Here is a 23,068-nt window from a genome sequence, read left to right as displayed (position 1 = left end):
TTTGTAGCACCAGGAAGTTTAATGAAAAATAAAACCTTTAGGCCAAGGCAATGAATCCCTTGTTTCTAAACAGCTCAGAAAGAACGCTCTGCAGGGAGACCGCTACAACTGCAGGCAAAGACTGTTCCCTAAGTATGACCAGGACAACGGCCTTCCAGAATAATAAAGTAGCTAACCTTTCCTTCAGTGTGGCAAGTAAACAATTCAAAGTGGATTAAGTCACAAAATCTTCAGAATGTTCTTATGATAAAGTGATAAAAGAAAGACTTTTTAACACATGATAAATAATAGCACAGAAGTCCTCGGGAAGCCCAGCTCTAGAGGTAAAAATGGGGGATAGAGAACTCAAGGTCTCTGGGTATGGTAGGGTCACATGATCTCTCTGAGTTGCAGGCTATCTATCTGGCCTAATAATTAGTTCTAGGTCAACCCCAGCCCTGAGTGGTGAGACTCTGTCCTTTAAAAAACCCATGCACTAGAACCTTTGCCATCCTGAGTGGGAGAGAATGAACACACTCTGGAGGATAACCCGGAGCTATCTACGGAAGCTAAAGCAGGTGCTTGGTAGTCTTCATCTACCTTAAATTTAGCTGTCCACACCTGCCCAGGGCACTTACACACATGACCTAGGGCACACGTATGAAATGCCACCAGGCATCACCTCTTTTCCTTTCTTTCTGAGATAGAATCTATAAAGCTCAGGATGCCTCAAAATCATGATCCTCCTGTCTCAGCTTTCTCAGCACTGGGATTATAGTTTTGTGTTACCATACCTAGTTTGTAGCATTGTTTCTGTTTAACATGGAAAACAGTATTTTTCAGATTCATATTTTAGAAAAACATATACTGTGTTTGTCTAAGGTCTTGAAAGAAATCATTAAAAAAACAGTTTAATAAGCCCATTTTTTTTTTTTTTTTTTGCTAACTCTCATTCTCATCCCCAGAGTTAACTAGTACGCCAAATCTGAAAATCCAAGCTCTTCTGAAGTCTACTGCTCTGTAAGCACTGACATGACTCTCAAAACCACTAGGGCAAGATGTAGCTCTGTTGGTGGGTGTCCGCATGAAGCCCTGGGCTCAGTCCCCAGCGTACATAAACTAGGCTTGGTGTCTAAAATCCTAGCACTAGGAAGGAGGAGCAAGAGCTGCAGAAGTTCAGTTATTCAGAGGTACACAGGGAGTTCGAGGCCAGCCTAGGCTACACCAGACCATGGTTCAAACAAACAAAATGACAACAAAGTCAAACACCAGGCCTTTTGACATTTGGATTAAGAACTCAATGTGTACAACTATTAAAAAAAGATTAAATGGTGGACATTGCAGTTCCCTAGTATTTTTTATCTAGGATACTCAACCTACATAGCAGGTGTTAAGATCTGACAAACCAAGAAGTAATACTTGTTCTGATCACTGCTGGCTTCTACAAATTGTCTCCTAAATTACAGCATTACCCTTTATCTTTGAGGTTTTATCCCAACAGCACAGAGATCTTAAACATTTTTTTTTCCATAAACAAAATCCATACCAATGATAAAGTTGAACCAATTAATTGGGCACAGTAGATTAACAATAATAATAAAATACAACTGTAACAATATACAAGTTAAATGAACATACCTCTCCTCTCCTGCACCAGCTCAGCTTGAGTGGCACACACAGATTGGCTAGGCTAAGGGAAGGAACATTCATGTCTTGGGAACCAACAAACTACTCAGAAACGCAATTTAAAGTTTACACTTATTTTTCTACTCACCAGTTTTGGAATCTGGTAACTTAATTCACAGAAAATAAAACAGCAAAGTGGGCAGGTGTGCTATTGTATTCTTAATAAAAAGTATAGATCTGGAGTCAAAGATCAGATTCATGTGACTTCCTGGTTCTGAAACCTTAGACAAGCTAATTCGTCTGCTAAGTCTGTCTGTCTGTTAGAACCTGTTATTTCATCGCCATACAGGGTTATTGAGAGTAGATTACATAAAACATGTAACAAGTATTAACAACTTAATGATTACATTTGTTCATTTGGCTGTCTCCTCTGACTTCTCTAACAGACTTGGGAACTAAGAAGTTCACAGCTGAAGTGACTCTAAGACAATAAGACAAAAGGTGACTTTAAAATGGTGGGCTACAGAAGAAGACGATGACTACAGAAACTTACTTGCATCATGCGGTCAAAATCCTGCTTTTCCAAGTATGATCGTGTAACAACTCGTCCATCAAAATCGACTTCTGCCTTAAATCTGACTTTTCCTAAGCCCAGATCCGTGGCTTTAACATCATGGATTGCCCTGTGATTAATAACAATACGGGTAAGGCTGAGTGTAACATCTATACTCTCACGACAGAGAATTCGGCTTCCCCAGCAACACTGCAGACCACTTACCACCAAGCCTCATCACTTTCTAAGACTGACATCTAGTTTGGTTTCTGTGCATAATGCCATACAAAAGAATTAGCATAATAAATACTGTTTTATAATAATTTACATACATGAGTTATAAAGTTTGTATATTAAAAAATTACTAATTCTAAAGTTTTTCCAAAATAGTATCAAGTTAATCAGTATCAAATTAATCTTATAAACCGTCCCATAGTCTATCTACTTAATAATTTCTCAACATTTATAAAAATAAAATTTTTGTTGATAACAGTATCTTTAAGTATGCAAACCTCCCTTATCCCTCCTTCCTTCTCTCCCTCCCTCCCTCCATTCCTTCTCTGTGGTCATGAGGTTCAAACCAGCGCCAGTGCACAGCAGAGCAAGTGAGCTCCGCCACAGGTGTACATGGCTCGTGTGCTGGCTGGCATGCAGCATCTCTCAGTCCTGCCGTTACTGTTAGAACGGGCTGACTAAAACTAATGCGCAGGACCGATGAGGGCAATGATGAACACATGCTCAAGCTCAATGCGGCACAGACAGGAAGGCAGTCATGGAATGAATGGCTCCAACTAAGACCAATCATAAGGCGGCATCTATATCTACAGAAGGTGATTTTCTCAGGCCGCCCAGCTAGTGCCCTGGCTCACCAGGGCTCCTCGCCTCCAGGAGTCTACTGCACAGTTCTGTCTCCCTTCCGGAAGGGCGTGCAGATGAAGCATCAACTGCTTGCTTCCTTCTAACCTTAACCCCCAAGGAGCAAATCTCCCCTAGGGAACTGTTGAGAAGCCTCTACCTGTGATCAGTCCAATCTGCTTTCTTTACATAAGAAATAATATCTAAGAAATACATATTATTTACATAAAACACAAGAAATAAAGCCTGCATCCTGAAAACTCTACATGCTATTACAACCCTGGACTCTACTTTCTGAGTGATCTTAAATTGACTGAGTCCACGATTCCTAATCCACACGAGAAGCTTTATTAACTTCCTGGGATGACATGAGAACAATGACCCAATGGCTCCAAAGCTACAGATACTCAAGTTAAAAATAAAATCTGATCAGATTGGCAAGATGTTATCTTATTTTTCCATTTGTTTGCATTCTGCCCTCACAAAACACTGTGATGTGTCTTTCTTTGTTTAATACTTAAAGAATGGCTGATGCTATTCTGATGTGGTTGTTCCTTATGTCCTTGGAGCTAACTGCAGAGAGAAAGCTCTGTGTCAAGTAGCCTCTAAGATCTTCCTGCTGATCAGTGCCTCCTCTATCCTGTGTGATCCCCTCTCCTCAGATGCAACCCAGCAAGAGAATCTAGCAAAGTGATGGAATGTCATCTCCCTTATCAGGCAGGTGTCTGTCACTGTTTTCTTGTTCACATTCAATGAGTGCCCATCAGCTTACACATTTTGACTAAGCACACTGCCATGATGTGGCAAAGGATCTAGTCTTTCCAACATGAAAAAGCTTGCAATCAGCTCCTTTCCTAGGACACAAGTCAATCATGTAGCATACAGTCTGTGAGAAAGACTGAAGCAGGGGAGCCACACATGCAGAGCCTGAATCTCTGACTACAGATACTATCAGATAATAGACAGTGCCCAAACCACTAAGCTTTGGACTAGATGTCAGACTGCAAGAGGTAACTAATACACTGTTAAAAAAAGAAAAAGAAAAAGAAAACAAAAGCAACTGCATGAATTTTGATTACCAACACTGCTAGTTTCCAAAGATATCATCCATGTATCTTCATTCCTGGACACAACTCATGTTTGCTTGAGTTCTTTTACTAGCTTTTAATTAGAATAGTGCAAAATTGCACCAAAACAAACAAAAATGGACAAAGGCAAGATATTTTCATGTTGCATGAAATCAGTAGGAAGACTGAGTTTTGAAGGCAATAAACCAGTTAACCCTACTAACATCGACGAAAAACTCCCTGCCTAACAGAGTATTTCAAGTGCACAAAGAATACCCACGGATGTGATCCACTAATCATCAGATGCTACACAAATGTAGTGAAATATCATAAATACATATAATTATTATATGTTAATTAAAAATAAAAATGAAATTTTAAACAAGCAGAATGAGAAGATGCTTTGAGAGGAGAGAACACGCTGCAGGAGAACAATCCTGGGTGTAGAGAGAGCAGAGGCCGGGGACAAGTTCTGTCTGTGACTGTCTGCTTTGAAATGGTACCAAGTCAGTTAGAAAACTTATCCTACCACCTAAAGACAATGGGGAAGAGCAAACTAAACATAAGGCAGCCAGAAGGAAGGGGGTAACGATTAAAGAAATGAATGAAAAGGAGGATGGGCAAACAAAGCCAATAAAACCAAAATGACAAATATTATTTTTAAATAGTGGCGGCAGGGGGTAGGGGTAGAGACTTAAGCAAATATAATCAGAAACAAAAGATGTGGCATTATGAACCTTAAGGAAAAACATTTCAAAGGAATCATGTAAAAACCCCACATATTATACATGATAAAGAAAGGTTTCTAAAATAAACAGAAACTTCTAAAGTAGCCCAGTAAGAAACATCACCTGAGTCACTTGCCCTGGAGATTCAAAGCCCAAGGTTTGTAATACAGGAAAAAAATATGTGTAACTGTCTATAATAAGTAAGGGAATTACATAAAAAAAACCCAAAATAATAGCAACTACAACAAAAAACAAAACCTGATTCATATAGAAAAGCTCATGTCCAGATGGCTTTACTGAAAAAGAAGTTACTGACAGGGGCTGGAGAGATGGCTCAAAGGTTTAGAACGCTGGATGTTCTTCCACAGGACCCGGGTTCAAGTCCCAGCACCAGCACCACAGGCTTACTCAGTGCCAGAGGATGACTTCTGCTCATCTCCACAAACAGAAGCCACTCATGTAGTATGCAGACATACATGTGGACAAAATACCATGTCCCCCACACATAAAAATAAAAAACATACAACAAGTGTCAATTCTTCATACATGCTGCACCCAGCAGGAGACTTCCCAACTCACTCTACAATGTTAGTATTGTAGAGAAGTATGAATGGGTTATTTCACATGAAATAGTCAACTTCAATTTCAAGTTATGATCTAGCTAATTACTTGCAAACTTAAATATATAGATTTTAGGATATAAGTCCAATAACCACTAATGTTTTACTAACTCAGGCACAGACAATTTTTAAATTTCAAGGGTTTCAATTATAACATTGTATGCACATTCATGCTGTGTCCTCAGCATGGCTTACATGTGGTGTGGGGTGGGGCCTTCACAAGTAGATTAATGCCACCTCTGGAGGACGATGATTTCTTGCTCTTAGGATTTCATTAGTTCCAGGAGCCAGCTGCCTCAAATCAACTCTCACCCCCACCATTCTCTCTGTTCTATATGTGCCCTCACTTTCCACCTTGAGTTCAAGCAGCATTAAGACTCCTGCTAGAATGTGTGAGAATCATGCGCTAAATAAGCCTTTTTTGTTTACAAATTACCTGCTCTCTGGTATTCTATTACAGCAATAGAAACAGACTAAAACCAAAACAGGGAACAGAATAAATACTTTCCTATTTTAAGTTTGAATAAAGGAAACTTAGCAGGGGTTTCCTACATATACTTTCTTCCCTTGAGGAACAGTTCACTGTTTGTGTGAGACACCAGAGAGCATCATTAGACAAGGCTGACCTTACTGAGGGGTCGTTCTCCAGGAGTTCAGTAAGTCGCTGCACTTGCTCTGGTTGTATAGATCTTCCTAGGAGTGCTTCTGTGTTAGTGTAGATCAGGAATAATGAGACCACACCTAGTAAGGTGCCCACACCCAAGGAACCTAGGCTGTCATACAGTGGATTGCCTGAAAGAAGAAACCAAAACATTTCTATTATTCCAGTGAGCTTTAGAGAGCAAACAACCAAGATTTCTGACTTTCACTACTGGCTCCTTTAGTTGCCTCTTTTAACAGCTTCTAACAGTCTTACTACTAGCAGGGGCAGGTGTATGCCTTTAACCTCAGCATTTTCGAGAATGACTTTGAGGCCAGCTGGGTCTATATAGGGCGGTGGTTCTCAACCTTCCTAAAGCTGGGACTCTTTAATACAGTTCCTCATGTTGTAGTAACCCCAATCATAAAATTGTTTCATTGCTACTTCCTAACTGTAATTTTGTTAGTTACTATTATGAATCATAATGTAAACATCTGGTATGCAGGATATCTGATATGTGATCCAAGGGGGTCACTGACCCACAGGTGAGAACTGCTGATATAGGGTGTTCTAGGCCAGCAAGGGCTATATAGAGAGACTCTGTCTCAAAAAAAAAAAAAAAAACCACACACACACACACACACACACAAAACAAAAAACAAAACCAAAAACCAAATCATTTTAGTGTCGGTGTGGCATGTGCACGGAGGTCAGGAGACTATTGGGGGGCTTGTTTCTTTTCTTCCACTACATAGGTCCCAGGGAATAAACTCAGGCCCTGAGTGCCTCTATCTGCTGAGCTATCTCAATGCCCTTATTTAACTTTTAAAATTCTTAATATAAAACTTTTATTTTACTAAAAATATCAACTGTGTACTAGTTTGATTAACATGTAGTCGAAGTATATGAAACAAAAAACAAATTTATCTCTCCTAATTGATCTACTTATAAAGCACAATCCATTATAAGAGTTCCAATTATGGAATCCAAAATTAAATAGTGCTCTTTTGAAATAAAAAGTTAAAAGAAATGGTCTTTAGTCATTAGCATACCCTTTGATTTCAGCACTTGGAAGGCAGAGGCAGACAGACCTCTTCTGAGTTCAAGGCCAGGCTAATGTGGCTAGGCAACTAGGTCATACAGTGCAACCCTCTGGGGTGAGGTGGGGGTGCTTATCAATAATATATGACCAAAAGCAGGGTAAAGGTCACTCAGAGCATCCTAGTTCCACTGAAGAATGCAGCGGCAGCTCATCATCTGACGTGATTTTACATAAATGAGAACACATGGACGGGGTTAATCCCAAGAGAACCTGACCTCACAAGCTGAACACTCAAATGGTTCTTGTTTTAGAAAACAAAATGAGCTTTCTGTTCCAATCTGCCTTTTAGCACTCAAACACCTTAGCCAGCTACCAAAATGAGTGGCAGAGCCTGACGAAAATTAGGCCTATGAAGGCAGCAGGGGTCATTCCTGATACCAGGAGCAAGAAGACACGTGAACAAGAGCTCCAGTGCATATGTGCTTAAGTCTCTGCATTACCTTAATGGCCCATGCCATTAGTAAATCCCAACAGTACTGTCATAGGGAAGGGGGTCAGAGTTCAGAGAGACCCCAACTTTGACTCACTGCTACTTAGGTTACAATAATCTACTAATTCCTTTACTTCTCATCTCAAGATAATAAATCTAACTCAGAGAAATCTGCACACCAAGTCCCCATATATTAGAGAATTAAGTAGTAGAAGAAAATCACAGGTAAGTTTAAGAAATACTTACCTGTTACAGAAGTGAGGCCCATGCAGGTGGCCGCTATTATCACTCCTAAGACAGCTGCAGTGTCCTCCAATAGTATAACATTTGTACTGGGATCACGACTTTCCATGACTTAATCATTGTGGCAAGAGACAAGAACAGAGAACTTTGAAATCTTAATTTGACACTACCAGAAGCCATTTCAATAACTACCCATTGAAAATTAATCTATTAACACAAGGATATATTACAGATTATAGTTTTTAAAACCCTATTTATTATCTCAAATGTTAATAACAATAACTTAGATAATAAAATTATCTTTCCGAATTATACAGGTATATGCAGAAATATAACGGCTCATCTAAGTCAAATTGCTATGCTCAGAAAACATCCCTATGCTCAAATGTGCCATCCCTATGCTCAAAAATTCTTTTTAACAGAGATAATTTGTTTTCTGAGAGCCACATACAGAAGACAGTGAGACATGTTTTATATCATTTCTTAGCAACAAAGCAATAGCACTAAATACTTTCAGCAAGACAAAAGAAAAAAATAAATACCTGGTTCTAAACCACATACCATACTTATAAAATGATTTTCCTTTGGCCTGAGCACTCCTGCGAAGTTCGTTTATGGCAACAAGAAGTGTTGCTGAAAGAGAAACACCCTATTAGCAAGGAAGAAACTTCATGTCTCCAACTTTAAAGAGAGCCCTCCAAATACAAATAGAACACCAGAGTGGGCAATGAGACTCTATGTTAACAGTCACCATCAAGACTGTAATTAGCGCCGGGCGGTGGTGGCGCACGCCTTTAATCCCAGCACTTGGGAGGCAGAGGCAGGCGGATCTCTGTGAGTTCGAGACCAGCCTGGTCTACAAGAGCTAGTTCCAGGACAGGCTCCAAAGCCACAGAGAAACCCTGTCTCGAAAAACCAAAAAAAAAAAAAGANGTGAGTTCGAGACCAGCCTGGTCTACAAGAGCTAGTTCCAGGACAGGCTCCAAAGCCACAGAGAAACCCTGTCTCGAAAAACCAAAAAAAAAAAAAGACTGTAATTAGCCATTATAACAAAATGAATCTCCTATTTCAAACCATAATCGCTAAACATAATTACTACAGCAACAGCCTTTGCCAATCGAGCAGCCACGACTGGGTGGCACTCACTAAGAATCATCACTTCTGATCCTCCAATCTTTGGAGGTCTATCCATTAAGAAAAACCCCATAAATGTACAATTATAACCTACCAACCACATATCAAATGAATTTTAAAAATAGATGAGGAACTAAGGAGATGGTTTAGGGGTAAGAAGACTAGAGTTCAGATCTCAGCCCTCATAGAACAACCAGGCATCTGACAAACACCTGTAATTCCAGCTCCAAGAAGAGGGATCTGGTGCTCTCTTCTGGCCTTTGCATGCCACAGACGTGGGTACCCACACATACACATGCACATACACTCAGACTTACACAGACACCTACACAAAATTAATAATAAACAAATGAATCTTTTAAAAATATGAGTGAAGGGAATACCAAATACAGAAAGTAATAATCTTTCAGAGATAAAGAGCACTGAATTAGGTATTTTATGTTGATATTAGAAACTATGTTACAAGCTGGGTGGTGGTGGCCCTGCCTTTAATCCCAGCACTTGGGAGGCAGAGGCAGGAGGATCTCTATGTTTGAAGCCAGCCTAGACTACAAAGCCAGTTCCAGGACAGGCTCCAAAGCAACACAGACTTTGACTTGAAGGAAAATGGAAGGAAGGAAGGAAGGAAGGAAGGAAGGAAGGAAGGAAGGAAGGAAGGAAGGAAGGAAGGAAGGAAGGAAGGAAGAATTTTATAATATTTTTGAAGTAATATATTTCAGAAATTATTACTCTTATTGTAAAGACACAGCTTTTTTTCTGATTAACACTGCTAAAAACCAATTTAAAAAGTTAGTATCATTATGTTTTTATTTCCAATGGTTTGAGCAATATAGGCTATTCATGAACACAGCCCATTCCCCTTGCCCTCACCCATACAGCAACAACCACAGAACACTACAGAGACTTTCTACCTTGAGAAGCAGACAAGACTTAGGTTCCTACCTCCATAGTACTATTACAACTTGACAACCTGTAATGAATGGGCTTTCAAATATAGTAAACTGAAAATAAATCATTTTGACAGTACATACCTCCTTCAGATACCAAAGATCCTGCTAAAATACAATACGCCTGGAAAATAAGAAGACAAACAATGAAGCAAGTATTTCATTGAAGAATTACAGCTTACTCATATGTAAAATTCGCAATATCCAATAAAATTGAAATATAAGTGCTAATTCAAGCTAGATATTAAGGATCTTGTTAGTAAACAACTCAGAGGAAGAGAATAAATTATAGACAGAAGCCAGGTATAGTCATGTACGGTTGTAATCCCAGCACTAGGGATGCAAAAGGCAGGCAGATCTCTAAATTCAAGGCCAGCCTTGTCTACAGAGTGAGTTCTAGGACAGTCAGGGATCTGCAGAGGAACCCTGTCTCAATGCCCACCATCCCGAAAAAAAATTTTTTAACTAGGAGCTGGAGAGATGGCTCAGAGGTTAAGCACACTGACTGTTCTTCCTGAGGTCCTGAGTTCAATTCCCAGCAACCACATCGTGGCTCACAACCATCTGTAATGAGATCTGGTGCCCTCTTCTGGCATATATGCAGACAGAACATTATACATAATAAATAAAAATCTTTTAAAAAAATTTTTTTAACTAAAAAAATAAGTTTTAAAAGACATAAAAAAATTTCATTGGGGAAAAAAAGGATAAAATACCCTAAGTCAAGATTCTGAAGTAATGCCTATTAAGCAAGTTTAGTCTACGGAATCCATTATTTATAAAGTGCCTTATTTCAATGGAATCCTACTCAGTTACTCAAAGACAAGATATGTTAGAAAGTTTAAAATTTAAACACAATTAAAAATAAACCTCATCACTTTCTAACTCCAGAGACTGCTTCACCCCTGTCTAGTGATGCTATTCAAATGAGATGACCCTAGGACAATGAGGGACAGCTAAACATGTGCAGGATGGGGGAGGCGAGTTTGTCCATTTAACTACACAAAATGTACTATGGTTAAAAAACAAAGTAAGAAACTCGCCTCAAAAATGTAAATAGAGGGCTAGACATGGTGGCATTTGCCTATAATTGCAGCACAGGGAGTAGAGGAAAAGAATGAGGCAGGAGTTCAAAAGTTCAAGGTCAGTCTGGGTATCACAGCAAAACACTTTGTTTTAATAACTAAACGACAAAAAATAAAAATACAAATAAGCCTAGTTTAACTGGCTTGTTATTGCAGAGATATGTATGGGATAATAGAATACTGGAATTAGACTAGTCATATACTATCCTATGACCACAACAGGAAAAGGAGTTCCATGTTCACGCTCATTCCAGCATGTCCCAACACCAGGATGGATATACAATCTGCAGAGGCTTTCAGGAGCTCGAGGCCTCTTTCTACCCACCAGACCAGACCTTGGTGTTACACCTAGCACTACTGAAGACAAGCCGGAGAGTAAGGAGGCCAAAGGAGGACATTTCTATGATGAATGTGCTGAGTTGCTGAGATTGCTCAGTAGACTTAAAAGGTGCCCCGAGGAGATCGGAGATCAAAGCCAACTGTGTCTGATGCACCCACGAGCAATAATCTGACAGGGGCTGTCAGGAGAGAGACCACAGAGCCCCACAGAAAGTAAAATGTCTCATAATATAGGTTTTAGCCATGGGGTCCTGAGGTAGAGTCTTCTGAAATATCTAAAAAGCATTTTTGCCAAATGCGTGGAAGCTGAGACAGTAGACAACCACTCTGTGTCTATCAGAGCCGAGAGGGGCGGGAGATGGCCAGTCTGTCTATCCAAGGAGCAAGAGCAGCAAAGCATCGTACACTCTAAGGCCTGACTGTGAAAGGCAAGGTAGTTTAATGACTATGAAGGCTAGAACAGACCAGGTTAGTACGTACTGTTCCCTACCCAGTGTTGGGCATGGCCTATTGAGCAGAAGAACCTGGTGTAATAAGGCTGAAAGTGACCATCCCCCTTTTCCTGTTCTCCAAGGCAAGCCCCCTACCTGATGGAGGCCTCAGAGAAAACACAAAACAAACAAACCAATCAACTTCCTTTTCATTTTGCTTTAATATTAAATGCAGTTCCAGTTTATGACAAGTGACTGGAAATTGTAGTTACTGATATAAAACCATTCCTGGTGCTAACGGTGAACAGAATTCTTTTTGTTCAATAGCATCTCTAGGAAATTTGTAGAACTGCTCAAAATTTAGAGGATGTGCTTACTAATTATACCTATGAGAGCCTCTAGTTTAACATCACCAAATTAGGGGCTAGAGAAATGGCTCAGCAGTTAAGAGCACTGGCTGCTCTATCAGAGGACCTGGGTTGGACTCCCAGCACTCCAGGGCAGCTCACAGCCTTGTGTTGGTCCCAGGGGAACCAGCATCCTCTTTTGGCCTTTGCCTGCATCAGACATACATGTGCTGCACAGACATGCATGAAGGCAAAACACTCATACACATAAAATAAGTAAAAATTGTTTAAAATCACCCCATCTATGGATTCATACGTCATAAATACTCATGCATAAAAAAACAAAACCATAAATAAATAATATGTGTGACAATCAAGAGGCATGCTCTTCCTATTTGCCAGTACAATACGACAAAGTCATAGCATTCCATATATGAAAGTGGGGGAAAAAAGAGGATCACCCATAGAAGGGATTCCATTGGTTGAGGATGAAGCAATCCCATGACTCCATGGTACCAAGAGAGTCCTGCGCCCATCATGAAAATACCAACACCACTAATCAATGAAGAGATATAGCGCATATTTGAAAAGCCATACCTGGAAGATAAAAAGATCATATAGTTTGCAAAAATGTATACTAACTTTCAAAATGTGTTTAATAAGTCAATGAAATTGAAAACACATTTTTAGACTATTAAAATGGTGTAATTTTATATATTAAACACTCTAAGTGCAAAGTTCATATTTCATATAAAAAACACAATATACAAAGTGGGGGAAAAGGCAAGATCTTTGAAAATATATTAAAATAAATAAATATTAATTAATTCAGGTATTTTCTCATCTCTATTTTTTATAGTCTACTTTGATTTATCAGAACTACTTTATAATTACATTCCACACAGGCCAGGAAAAATAATCTTTCTTATAATTTATTTATTTGGTATTTTATGTGCACTGGTGTTTTGCCTGCATGTGTGTCTCGTGTGAGGGTTTCAGGTCCCCTAGAATGGGAGTTACAGACAGTTGTGAGCTCCCATGTGGGTACTGGGAATTGAACGCGGGTTCTCTAGAAGAACACCCAGTGCTCCCAACCATCAAGCCATCTCTCCAGCTCCAAAATTCATCCTTTAAAAAATACATTAAGATGTTTAACGAACAGGGAAATACTTCAGTTTCCTTGGATTGTAGCTTCTAATTGAATATTGTGGTCTTATGGTTAATCTATGCTGTGTATTACCTATAATTTTTTTACTTAATGCTGAACAATTTAATATGAAATTTACTGCTGGTTCTAAAAACAGTTTAATAGACAGTTGAACCAACAGCTTCAGTTTTCTGCATGTTTTCATAGATAATTATTGAAAATATTAATTATTTGTCTAATCATCTTTGGTCAAAATGAACCATTAACTTGAACTATTTCAGTACCAATACAACACAATTAGGGTCCTTGGAAACTAGGACATACTACGAGAAGTAGAATCATTCATTCACAAAAATGTTTCCTGAGAAACATACTCTTAAACCCAAATACTACTGCACTCTCTGGTAGATACACATTCAAACAAAGAGTATTAACTTGAAAGATTAACAGAATTCTCTTTGTACAAAGGTGTAGTCTAGCCATAGAGAATCCCAGTTATTGATATAACAATGTTTTACAGATTTGACTTGGAAAATTTTATTTTATTTTCTAAACTTTTCTCCAAAGTAACACTAACTATATGACAACTTAAATTAATAATAAATTAAGTTGTACTGGGCTTTTGTTTGTTTTTCTTCACTGTTTTGTTTCTTGAGGCAGTGTTTCTCTGTGTAGACCAGGCTGGCCTCAGACTCACAGAGATGCTCTGCCTCCTGAGTGCCCCCACACCTGGCCTGCACTGTGGGCTCTTACGGAAACTTGTGTTATGCAGATCTGTACCGCCTCCTACAGTCAATTACGAGTCACGTGTGGCTATTTATATATAAATGTCTTTAAGCTAAATACTGCCTAAATTTTATTACTGTACTAGGCAGTATTAAAATAACTTAAGAAGCAATCTTCAGAATACAAAATTTAAAATTTTTACTCTCTTATTTAAATTTTTTGGTGTGGAAAATCAGTAAGGAAAACAATTTGTCAAGAGATAGTAAAACACAGTAGACGTTTTTAACATTTGTTCTCTATACTAGAAAACTCCCATTTCTAGAAAATTAAAAATGTGTTATTACTGAAACAGCAATGCCCTGCTGTCAAGTAAGGGAAGGCATTGACAAAGCACTAAAATGGACACTTTCACAGAGATAAAGGTGCACTTTTCTGCCTTAGCATTGATCAAACTGTATTAATGAAGGTAGTTAAAAGAACAGTGACTCGGGAGCTCAACCATTTGGGTGGCTGCTAACAGATGGGACAAAAATAAATATCCACAGCAGGTAACTGACACATTCGAAGTACTATATTCTAAAAAACACACTCACTTTACAAATAGCTAATTTTGAAATGTTATCAAAATATTTCTTAACCACAATAAAAGCATTAAAGTAGAGTAAGTATGAAGTATTCATTTGAAAAAGGCTAATATCAAAACTTTAGATCACATAGCCAATTGTTTGAGCAGAAATATACTTCCCTGAAACGAAATAAAATAGAACTCTAAGATAAGTGGTTTTTTATTATCAATATGGAGAAGATCTCCAAGCTGTATTATTATAAAGTATAAAAATGATTTCAACTCCATTTTCAAATTATGCTTTGACTTTACTTTGACCCTTACACTTTAGACAATACAAAGGAAATGACCAAATTTCGAACAATCTGATGCTATATAAATTTCAGACTTCTCAAAAATTCGTTGGTTCTTATTTCAATGACTTATCGCAAATTCAAATCAGAGGTTGTGTCCTTACGGGTGAGAAGGGTCTGGTGTTTGAATGGACTTGCTGATGCCCAGTGCTAGCAAACCCTATGGAGAAGAACAAACAGTAAGTGGCCCTTACCAAGATGGAGAATACAATGATACAGTGAATAAGTCAAGCCGGGCAGTGGTGGCGTATGCATTTAATTGCAGCACTCAGGAGGCAGAGGCAGGTGGATCTCTGTGAGTTTGCAGCCAGTCTGGTCTACAAGAGCTAGTTCCAGGACAGGCTCCAAAGCTACACAGAGAAACCCTGTCTTGAGAAAAAGAAACAAAACAAAACAAAACAAAACAAAACAAAACAAAACAAAACGAGTAAGCCAAACTGGAAGATGTAAAGGATAACAACAAAGAAATCATATGTGTACATCAATGGCCAAGCAACTGTAGTTTAGAAAAAAAATCCTAGTATAGAAAAATAAAGAGAAACCCAAGGGGATTCAGGACAGCATTGTTTATAAGGAAGAAAAGCTCGAAGACGCTGGGCACGGAGGCACATGCTTAACTGCTAGCTCTTGAAGCAAGAGAATTAACTTTGAGTCTATCTTGGGCTGAAAACTGAGACTCAAGTCAAAAAAAAAAAAACTATACCAAACTAAACAACTGCCACCTCCATCAGGCAGTAACCACAGAAGAATCTAAAATCTCTTCAATAGGGAAATGAATGCAAATGATGAACCACACTAAATTACGTCTATAGCAGCTTAAAATAGGCAGCCAGTTTTCTGCATGGACATGGAAAAAGCCCCTATAAGGTACTATTCACTGAAGTGGTCTTGAATGCAGGCCAGTCTGAGTTACTACATTTCAAGGCTCTGTCACAAACAAAACAAGGCACTATGATTAGAATTCCAGCCAATCTATAGATCACTAGTTTATCTGCACCAAATTCTCCCCCACTCCACTTTTCTCTCCTTTGTGGTTCTGGGAATCAAACCTTGGCCTTACATAGTCTAAGCAGCACTCACAACTGAGCTGTACCCCAACTGTTCTTTAGATTTTCCTAAAACTCTCAGCAAGTTTATAGTAAACCGATGTAAAAGTTTTGTGCACCTTTTGCTAGATTTATTCTTTTTTTTTTTTTTTTTTTGGTTTTTCGAGACAGGGTTTCTCTGTGGTTTTGGAGCCTGTCCTGGCACTAGCTCTGTAGACCAGGCTGGTCTCGAACTCACAGAGATCCGCCTGCCTCTGCCTCCCGAGTGCTGGGATTAAAGGCGTGCGCCACCACCGCCCGGCTGATTTATTCTTTTTTATTATGTATACAGTGTTCTGCCTGCATGCCCAAGGAGGTGACCAGATTTCATTATAGATGATTGTGAGTTACCGTGTGGTTGCTGGGAATTGAACTCAGGATCTCTGGAATAGCAGCCACTGCTTGCTCTTAACCTCTGAGCCATCTCTCCAGCCTGCAAGGTTTATTCTTAATGTTTTGTGATATTATAGAAATGGAAAATTTAAATGTCTTTCTGTATTTCCTGGAAATGAAATGCACAATTAGTACCTATTTGCCCTCTATGGCTACTCATTTTTACTATTAAATCAACTTTATATTTTAGAACAATATTTGCTTGACTATACTATGATTTTTATATATTGCTTGATCTCATTTGGTTATATTTTGAAGAATTTTTGTGGGGCGGTTGTGGTGCACACCTTTAATCCCAGCACTTAAGAGACAAAGGCAAGCAGACCTCTGTGAGTTCGAAGTCAACCAGTTCTACAGAGTGAGTTCCAGAACAGCTAAGGCTACATGGGGAAAGCCTGTCTCAAGAAAAGAAAAAAGGAATTTCTATTCTATGTTGATACTGATGGGTACATATGTTTTTCTCATATGATGGCACTGTAAGTATATCAGGGCTCTGTTATGTCCATAGAGTTGAAAGCCATTGCTCTCCCTATCTCTCCAAGTCTGTGCATTATCACTATTACTTTCTTAAACACTAGCTGAGTTCTCTTGGCACTGTCTCCATAGTAACTGAGGATCCCTTCAGTCTTCTTTAGCTCTGGTTCTTGTACAGATGCTTTCTATTATGATAAATTAGGGCTAACTCTTTTCTTGGATTTTTAGTCTTCTGTCAATACTCTGTAGTGAGACTTTGTGTCAGACACAGTTTTCAGTTCTAAAAGTTCCACTAATTTCTCTCATCTGCCAACTGAATCTGTTTTATTAACTAAATAAAATTTTCCTGCTAGTTGTAGCCTATTTTCTTGCTTCTTGCACTGTCTAGCAATAGTCTGTTACTAACTGGGAAAATTAGTTGACCACTGTGAATGTCACACTAAGTGTTTGGGGTCTATTATATTCTCGAAATAACACAAAGCTTTGTTTTCCAAACAATTAAATTATTTAAAGATAAATTTGATCATTTACATTTCTGGGAAAGTCTGTTAAGAAGGGGTTTGAACAGCCTTTACACTAGGGATAGTTTAGCTCTACTGCTTAAGGGGCTAGATTTCTGCTGACCTGGGTATCAGAACAGTCTCTTTTACCTCTCCTGGTAAGCTCTGGATGTACTGTAGCCCTGTGTGAGCACTAGGAATTACTCAGCCGTTGTCTGTTTGGTGTTTCTGCCCACATCTTACAGATGGGTAATTTAACATTCAGCAAGAACTCCAGAAGGTCCCTATATGTAGAATTATGCAGATTTTTTAATACATAGCCTTTCCTCTGAGGAACTCCATTTTCTAATTTCCAACGAGTTTGGATTCCTTGAACTTTCATATTTCTCATCCTGGCCCACTGCTCTGAATGTATCTCTAAATAAAAAGCCAGAGAGAAAGTGTAGGAGAAATCAAATCCCATCTTAGAGGTATGGTCATATGCTTCTATATTGTTCAGTGTTTGAAAGCAGTTATATATATTGGTTGTTTTTTTTTTTTTTTTTTTTTTTTGGTTTTTCGAGACAGGGTTTCTCTGTAGCTTTGGAGCCTGTCCTGGAACTAGCTCTGTAGACCAGGCTGGTCTTGAACTCACAGAGATCCGCCTGCCTCTGCCTCCCGAGTGCTGGGATTAAAGGCGTGCGCCACCATCGCCCGGCTTAGGACTTTATTGTTTAGGCATCAAAAGAGTAAATTTAGTCTGAGTCATTCATACTTAAAAACAGAAGTTCTATACATAATATTTTGCAACTTGACCTTTTTACTCAATTTATCGTGGTTATTATTCCAGTTAAAAGCTACTAGTCTTTAAAACCCATACATGATATTTGTGTTGGCTAGTTTGACATCAGCTTGACGCAACCTATACTGAGAGGTGGGAACTTCAATTGAGCAAATGCCTCCCAAAGATTGGGCTGTGGGCTAGCCTGTAGGGCATTTTTTAAATTAGTGATTGATGGGGGAGGGTCCAGCCTGTGGCTGGTAATCCCAGGGTCTATAAGGAAGCAAACTGATTAAGACGGGAGGAGCAAACACATAGGCAGTGCCCCTCCATCGCCTGCTTCAGCCCCAGCCTCCAGGTTCATGTCCTGTTTAAGCTCCTGCTCTGACTTCCTACAAGGCGTGAGCCAAATAAACCCTTCCCTCCCCAACTTGGTTTTGGTTACAGTTTTTCATTATAGCAACAATAACCCTAAGTAGGACAATATTTTAGAGAATAAACACTTAAGAATTATCTCCAATGTCCTAAAAACTAATACTCAAAGTTAATCTTGTTTCATATTTCATAATTCGTTGTCCTATGTCCTAAAGCTTACAAGGTTCTTAGATACTGTTTTTACATATCCATTTCCTCTCCTTCTACCCAAGTGACAGGGTTATTAAGCATTTACTAATGGCTCCACAAGTCCAGTGCTTCCCATGAAAGCATGGGCACACGAGTTAGGATCCCTAGCCCCTAACTACTGGGAGGTAATGATGGCCGTTCTTAATCCTGGCCTGTCTCAATATTTAAGATGGAGAGCAACTGAGGAAAACATCTGTGTTAACCTCTGGCCTCCTTACACGAGCCCGCAGATATGGGCACACATACACGTCTCATACACAAGCCACAAACCAAGAAATCAAATCCAAGGCAAAGACTGCTAACAAAACAGCAACTGCCTACCCTCTTCCTTTACTTTTACAGAGGGTTTCAATCTACTTGACAGTGAGATGCATTCTTCTGTTTAATCTGTAAATAATATTGCCCTGCTTGCTCTTCATTTTATTATTTCTTTGAATTTTAGGCTGGGCAGTGCTGTGTACCAAAGTCAGGGCCTCTCACCTGCTAATCACATACTTTATTTAGCACTGAGCCAAATTAGCAGGCTTAAATATCCACTCCTGTACCTGTATCTTTCACCGAAACATCTCTCAAATTTGTTTCAAAGTAAGTCAAGTATAAATAAATATGAAAAGGATACCACATTTCTTAAAATGAGATAAAAATACATAAATAACATTTATACATAGCTTTCACAAAGGTTTAGATTTTCAGTATTCACAATTTGGGCCAAAGAGACTTCAAAGGCTATTTTAACCTTTTCCTTTTTTTAAATCTTCATTTGTAAAGTCAAGGTAAATAATTCAAACTACCAGTCTAATGTATGTTAAACACTTAACCAGCACTCTATCTTTATTCAAAAAAGTTATTGGCTCTCATAGTAATTAAGAATTTACATTTAGCTGGGCATGGTGGCACATGCCTTCAATTCCAGCACTCTAGAGGCAAATACAGGCAGATCTCTGTGAGTTCGAGGCCAGCCTGGTCTACAGAGTGAGTTCCAAAGACAGTCATGGTTACATTTAGAAACTCACCTTAAGAATCTCTTCTAAGAAGTACACTTGAACGCACTGGCACAGGAGACCACTTTCTAAATAGAACCTCAATAGCACAGACACTGAGAGAAACAATTAATAAATGGGACCTCCTGAAACTGAAAAGCTTATGTAAAGCAAAGAACACGGTCAACAAGACAAAACAACAGCCTACAGAATGGGAAAAGATCACCAACCCCACATCAGACAGCGGTCTGATCTCCAAAATATACAAAGAACTCAAGAAATTGGTCATCAAAAGAACAAATAATCCAATAAAAAAAATGGAGTACAGACCTAAACAGAGAACTCTCAACAGAAAAATCTAAAATGGCTGAAAGACACTTAAGGAATGCTCAACATCCTTAGTCACCAGAGAAATGCAAATCAAAACAACTCTGAGATTCCATCTTACACCAAAATCAAAAACACTGATGACAACTTATGCTGGAGAGGTTGTGGGGTAAAGGGAACACTCCTGCATTGCTGGTGGGAGTGCAAGCTGGTACAGCACCTTTGGATATCAGTGTGGCGATTTCTCAGAAAATTAGGAAACAATCTTCCTCAAGACCCAGCAATACCACTTTTGGGTATATATCCAAAGGATGTTTAACCGTGCCACAAGAACATGTGCTCAACTATGTTCATAACAGCACTTTTTGTCATAGCCAGAACCTGGAAACAACCCAAATGTTCCTCGACTGAAGAATGGATAAGGAAAATGTGGTACATTTACACAATGGAGTACTACACAGCAGAAAAAAATAACATCTTGAAATTTTCAGGCAAATGGATCGAGCTAGAAAACATCATTTTGAGTGAGGTAACCCAGACCCAGAAAGACAATGATCATATATACTCACTCATAAGTGGTTTTTAAACAGAAAGCAAAGAAAACCAGCCTACAAATCACAATTCCAGAGAACCTAGACAACAATGAGGACCCTGAGACATACATAAATCTAATACACATGGGAAGTAGAAAAAAACAAGATCTCCTGAGTAAATTGGGAGCATGGGGACCTTGGGAAACGGTTGAAGGAGAAAGGAGAGGCAGAGAGGGGAGCAGAGAAAAATGTAGAGCTCAATAAAAATAAAAAAGAATCTCTTCTAAGTCGAGTGGTGGTGGTGCACGCCTTTAATCCCAGCACTCAGGAGGCAGAGGCAAATGGACTTCTGAGTTCAAGACCAGCCTGGTCTACTGAGTGAGTTCCAAGACAGCCAGGGCTACACAGAGAAACCCTGTCTTGAAAAACCAAAAATCTCTTCTATAGGGACTGAAGAGCTGGCTCAGTGGCTAAGAACTCTTGTTCTTGCAAAGGACACAAGTTCGATTTCCAGTACCCACATGGTTCACCACTCCTCAGGCACTAGGTATACATGGGGTGCACAGATGTATCTGAAGGCAGAACACTCACACACACACATAAAATAATAAAAATAAATCTAAAACAAACAAAAGAATCACTTCTATAAAAGATTATGACTAAACACATATTAAATGATAAATTTATACTTCCTATCTCATTACTGATAGTTCTTAAAGCATAAAAACTTACTTAAAAATACTATGATCACATTTCTTTTGGAGTTAGGTTATCGTGTTGTCCAGAGTGGTCTTCTATTTACTATGTGGTTAAGGATGACACTATAGAAAACTTACTCATATGTTTGTGTCACATTTTCAAGACTACGGTATAGCTCCTGACCCACCCCACCTCGGCACATGCCCCACAGCCAGTCTAGGGTCACTATTTCTGTGTGCTGCTGTCCTTCATTACTAGTCAAACATTAGTTTCAAAACCCTTCAAGGGAACTTCAGTTTTCTTCCTTCCTTCCTTTCTTTGAGACAGAGTCTAGCTATGTGGCTCTGGCTGTCCCGGAACTCACTGTGTAGGCCAGGCTGGCCTTGAACTCAGAGATCTGCCGGCCTCTCCATCCTGAGTGCTGGAAATAAAGGGGCGAGTGCCACTAAGCTCGACAAAAGCTAAATTTTCAACGCTCAAGTTTCTTATATAAAATAGATAGTATTTTCAAATAACCTACAAGTATCCTCTTATATTTTAAATAATTTATCTATCATTTTTCATGCCTAACAAAAAATATAAATAGTATATATATTATTGTTAAACTCTCTCTTTTTTCACCACTATACAAACGAGGATAACCTCTATTTTTAAGAATAGTTACGGGGACTGGAAAGATGGCTCAGCAGTTAAGAGCACTGTCCAGAGATTCTGAGTTCAATTCTCAGCAACCACATGGTGTCTCACAACTATCTGTAATAGGATCTGATGCCCTCTTCTGGCATGCAAGTTTACAAGCAGAACACACATATAAATAAATAAAAATTTTAAAAAAAGCATTGTAACAGGGTTGGGGTGGGGCTGGAGATACGGTTCAGTCATTAAGAGTACTGGCTGCTCTTGCAGAAGAGCCAGCTTTCATTCCCAGCACACACATGGTGGCTCCCTAACTCCAGTCCCAGGAGATCTGGTGCCCTCTTGTGGCATTAGATATCCTCTTGGTACACAGACATATATGCAGACACAACATCCACAAACATAAAATGAGCAAATTTTAAAAACAGAAAGAAAAATAATAGTGATAAGGGCAAAAGTTTATACAGTATAGTATTCTCTCCTATCTATTATCTACCTATCTATGTATCTATCTATCTATGTATCTATCTATCTATGTATCTATCTATGTATCTATGTATCTATCTATCTATCATCTATCTGTCATCTATCTATCTATCTATCTATCTATCTATCTATCTATCTATCTATCTATCTATCTTTCTCTCCTCCTTAGTGTGTTGTTTGAGACAGTGTCTCTCTGTGTAGTTCTGGTTGTTCGGAAACTGACTATGTAGACCAGACTGGGTTTGTACTCACAGAGCTCTACCTGTACCCTGCTCAAGGGCTGGGACTGAGGGTTTGCTACCATGCCCATTTTTTTCTCGTATTTTTAATCCACAGCTGGTTGTTAGGTTCTGGAAGCATAGATGCAGAACCTACATACACAAAAGTAACTGTTCTTCAATGCTCAAGTTTAAAAAGCTGCATTTCCCCAAAAGCCAACTGCAGAGTACTTTTTAACAGATCACTTTCTGAATAAAGCCTATAAGAAATCAGTTTAAGGACTGGAGAGATGGCTCAGAAGTTAAGAGCACTGGCTGCTCTTCCAAAGGTCCTGAGTTCAATTCCCAGCAACCACATGGTGGCTCACAACCATCTGTAATGGGGTCTGGTGCCCTCTTCTGGCCTTCAGGCATACACACAGACAGAATATTGTAT

General features: G+C 39.0%; 1 protein-coding gene across 1 annotated transcript in view; it reads right to left on the bottom strand.

Annotated features, from left to right (window-relative positions):
* Nucleotides 1–23,068, bottom strand: part of Slc30a9 (solute carrier family 30 member 9) — a 60,046-nt gene that overhangs the window by 2,858 nt on the left and 34,120 nt on the right. The window contains exons 10-16 of the mRNA XM_050149646.1: nt 15,022–15,077; nt 12,588–12,723; nt 10,009–10,048; nt 8,405–8,476; nt 7,847–7,954; nt 6,055–6,220; nt 2,159–2,288 (exon numbers count right to left, since the gene is read on the bottom strand). Coding sequence (XP_050005603.1) covers nt 2,159–2,288; nt 6,055–6,220; nt 7,847–7,954; nt 8,405–8,476; nt 10,009–10,048; nt 12,588–12,723; nt 15,022–15,077 — 708 coding nt within the window. The remainder of the gene's footprint in view (nt 1–2,158; nt 2,289–6,054; nt 6,221–7,846; nt 7,955–8,404; nt 8,477–10,008; nt 10,049–12,587; nt 12,724–15,021; nt 15,078–23,068) is intronic.

This window comes from Alexandromys fortis, unplaced genomic scaffold (genome assembly GCF_014885135.2).
Source record: "Alexandromys fortis isolate MF-2015 unplaced genomic scaffold, M_Fortis_MF-2015_v1.1 scaffold_0, whole genome shotgun sequence".
Taxonomy (NCBI): domain Eukaryota; kingdom Metazoa; phylum Chordata; class Mammalia; order Rodentia; family Cricetidae; genus Alexandromys; species Alexandromys fortis.
The sequence above is the reverse complement of the archived record's forward strand: the minus strand, read 5'-3'. Positions and strand labels throughout refer to the sequence as shown.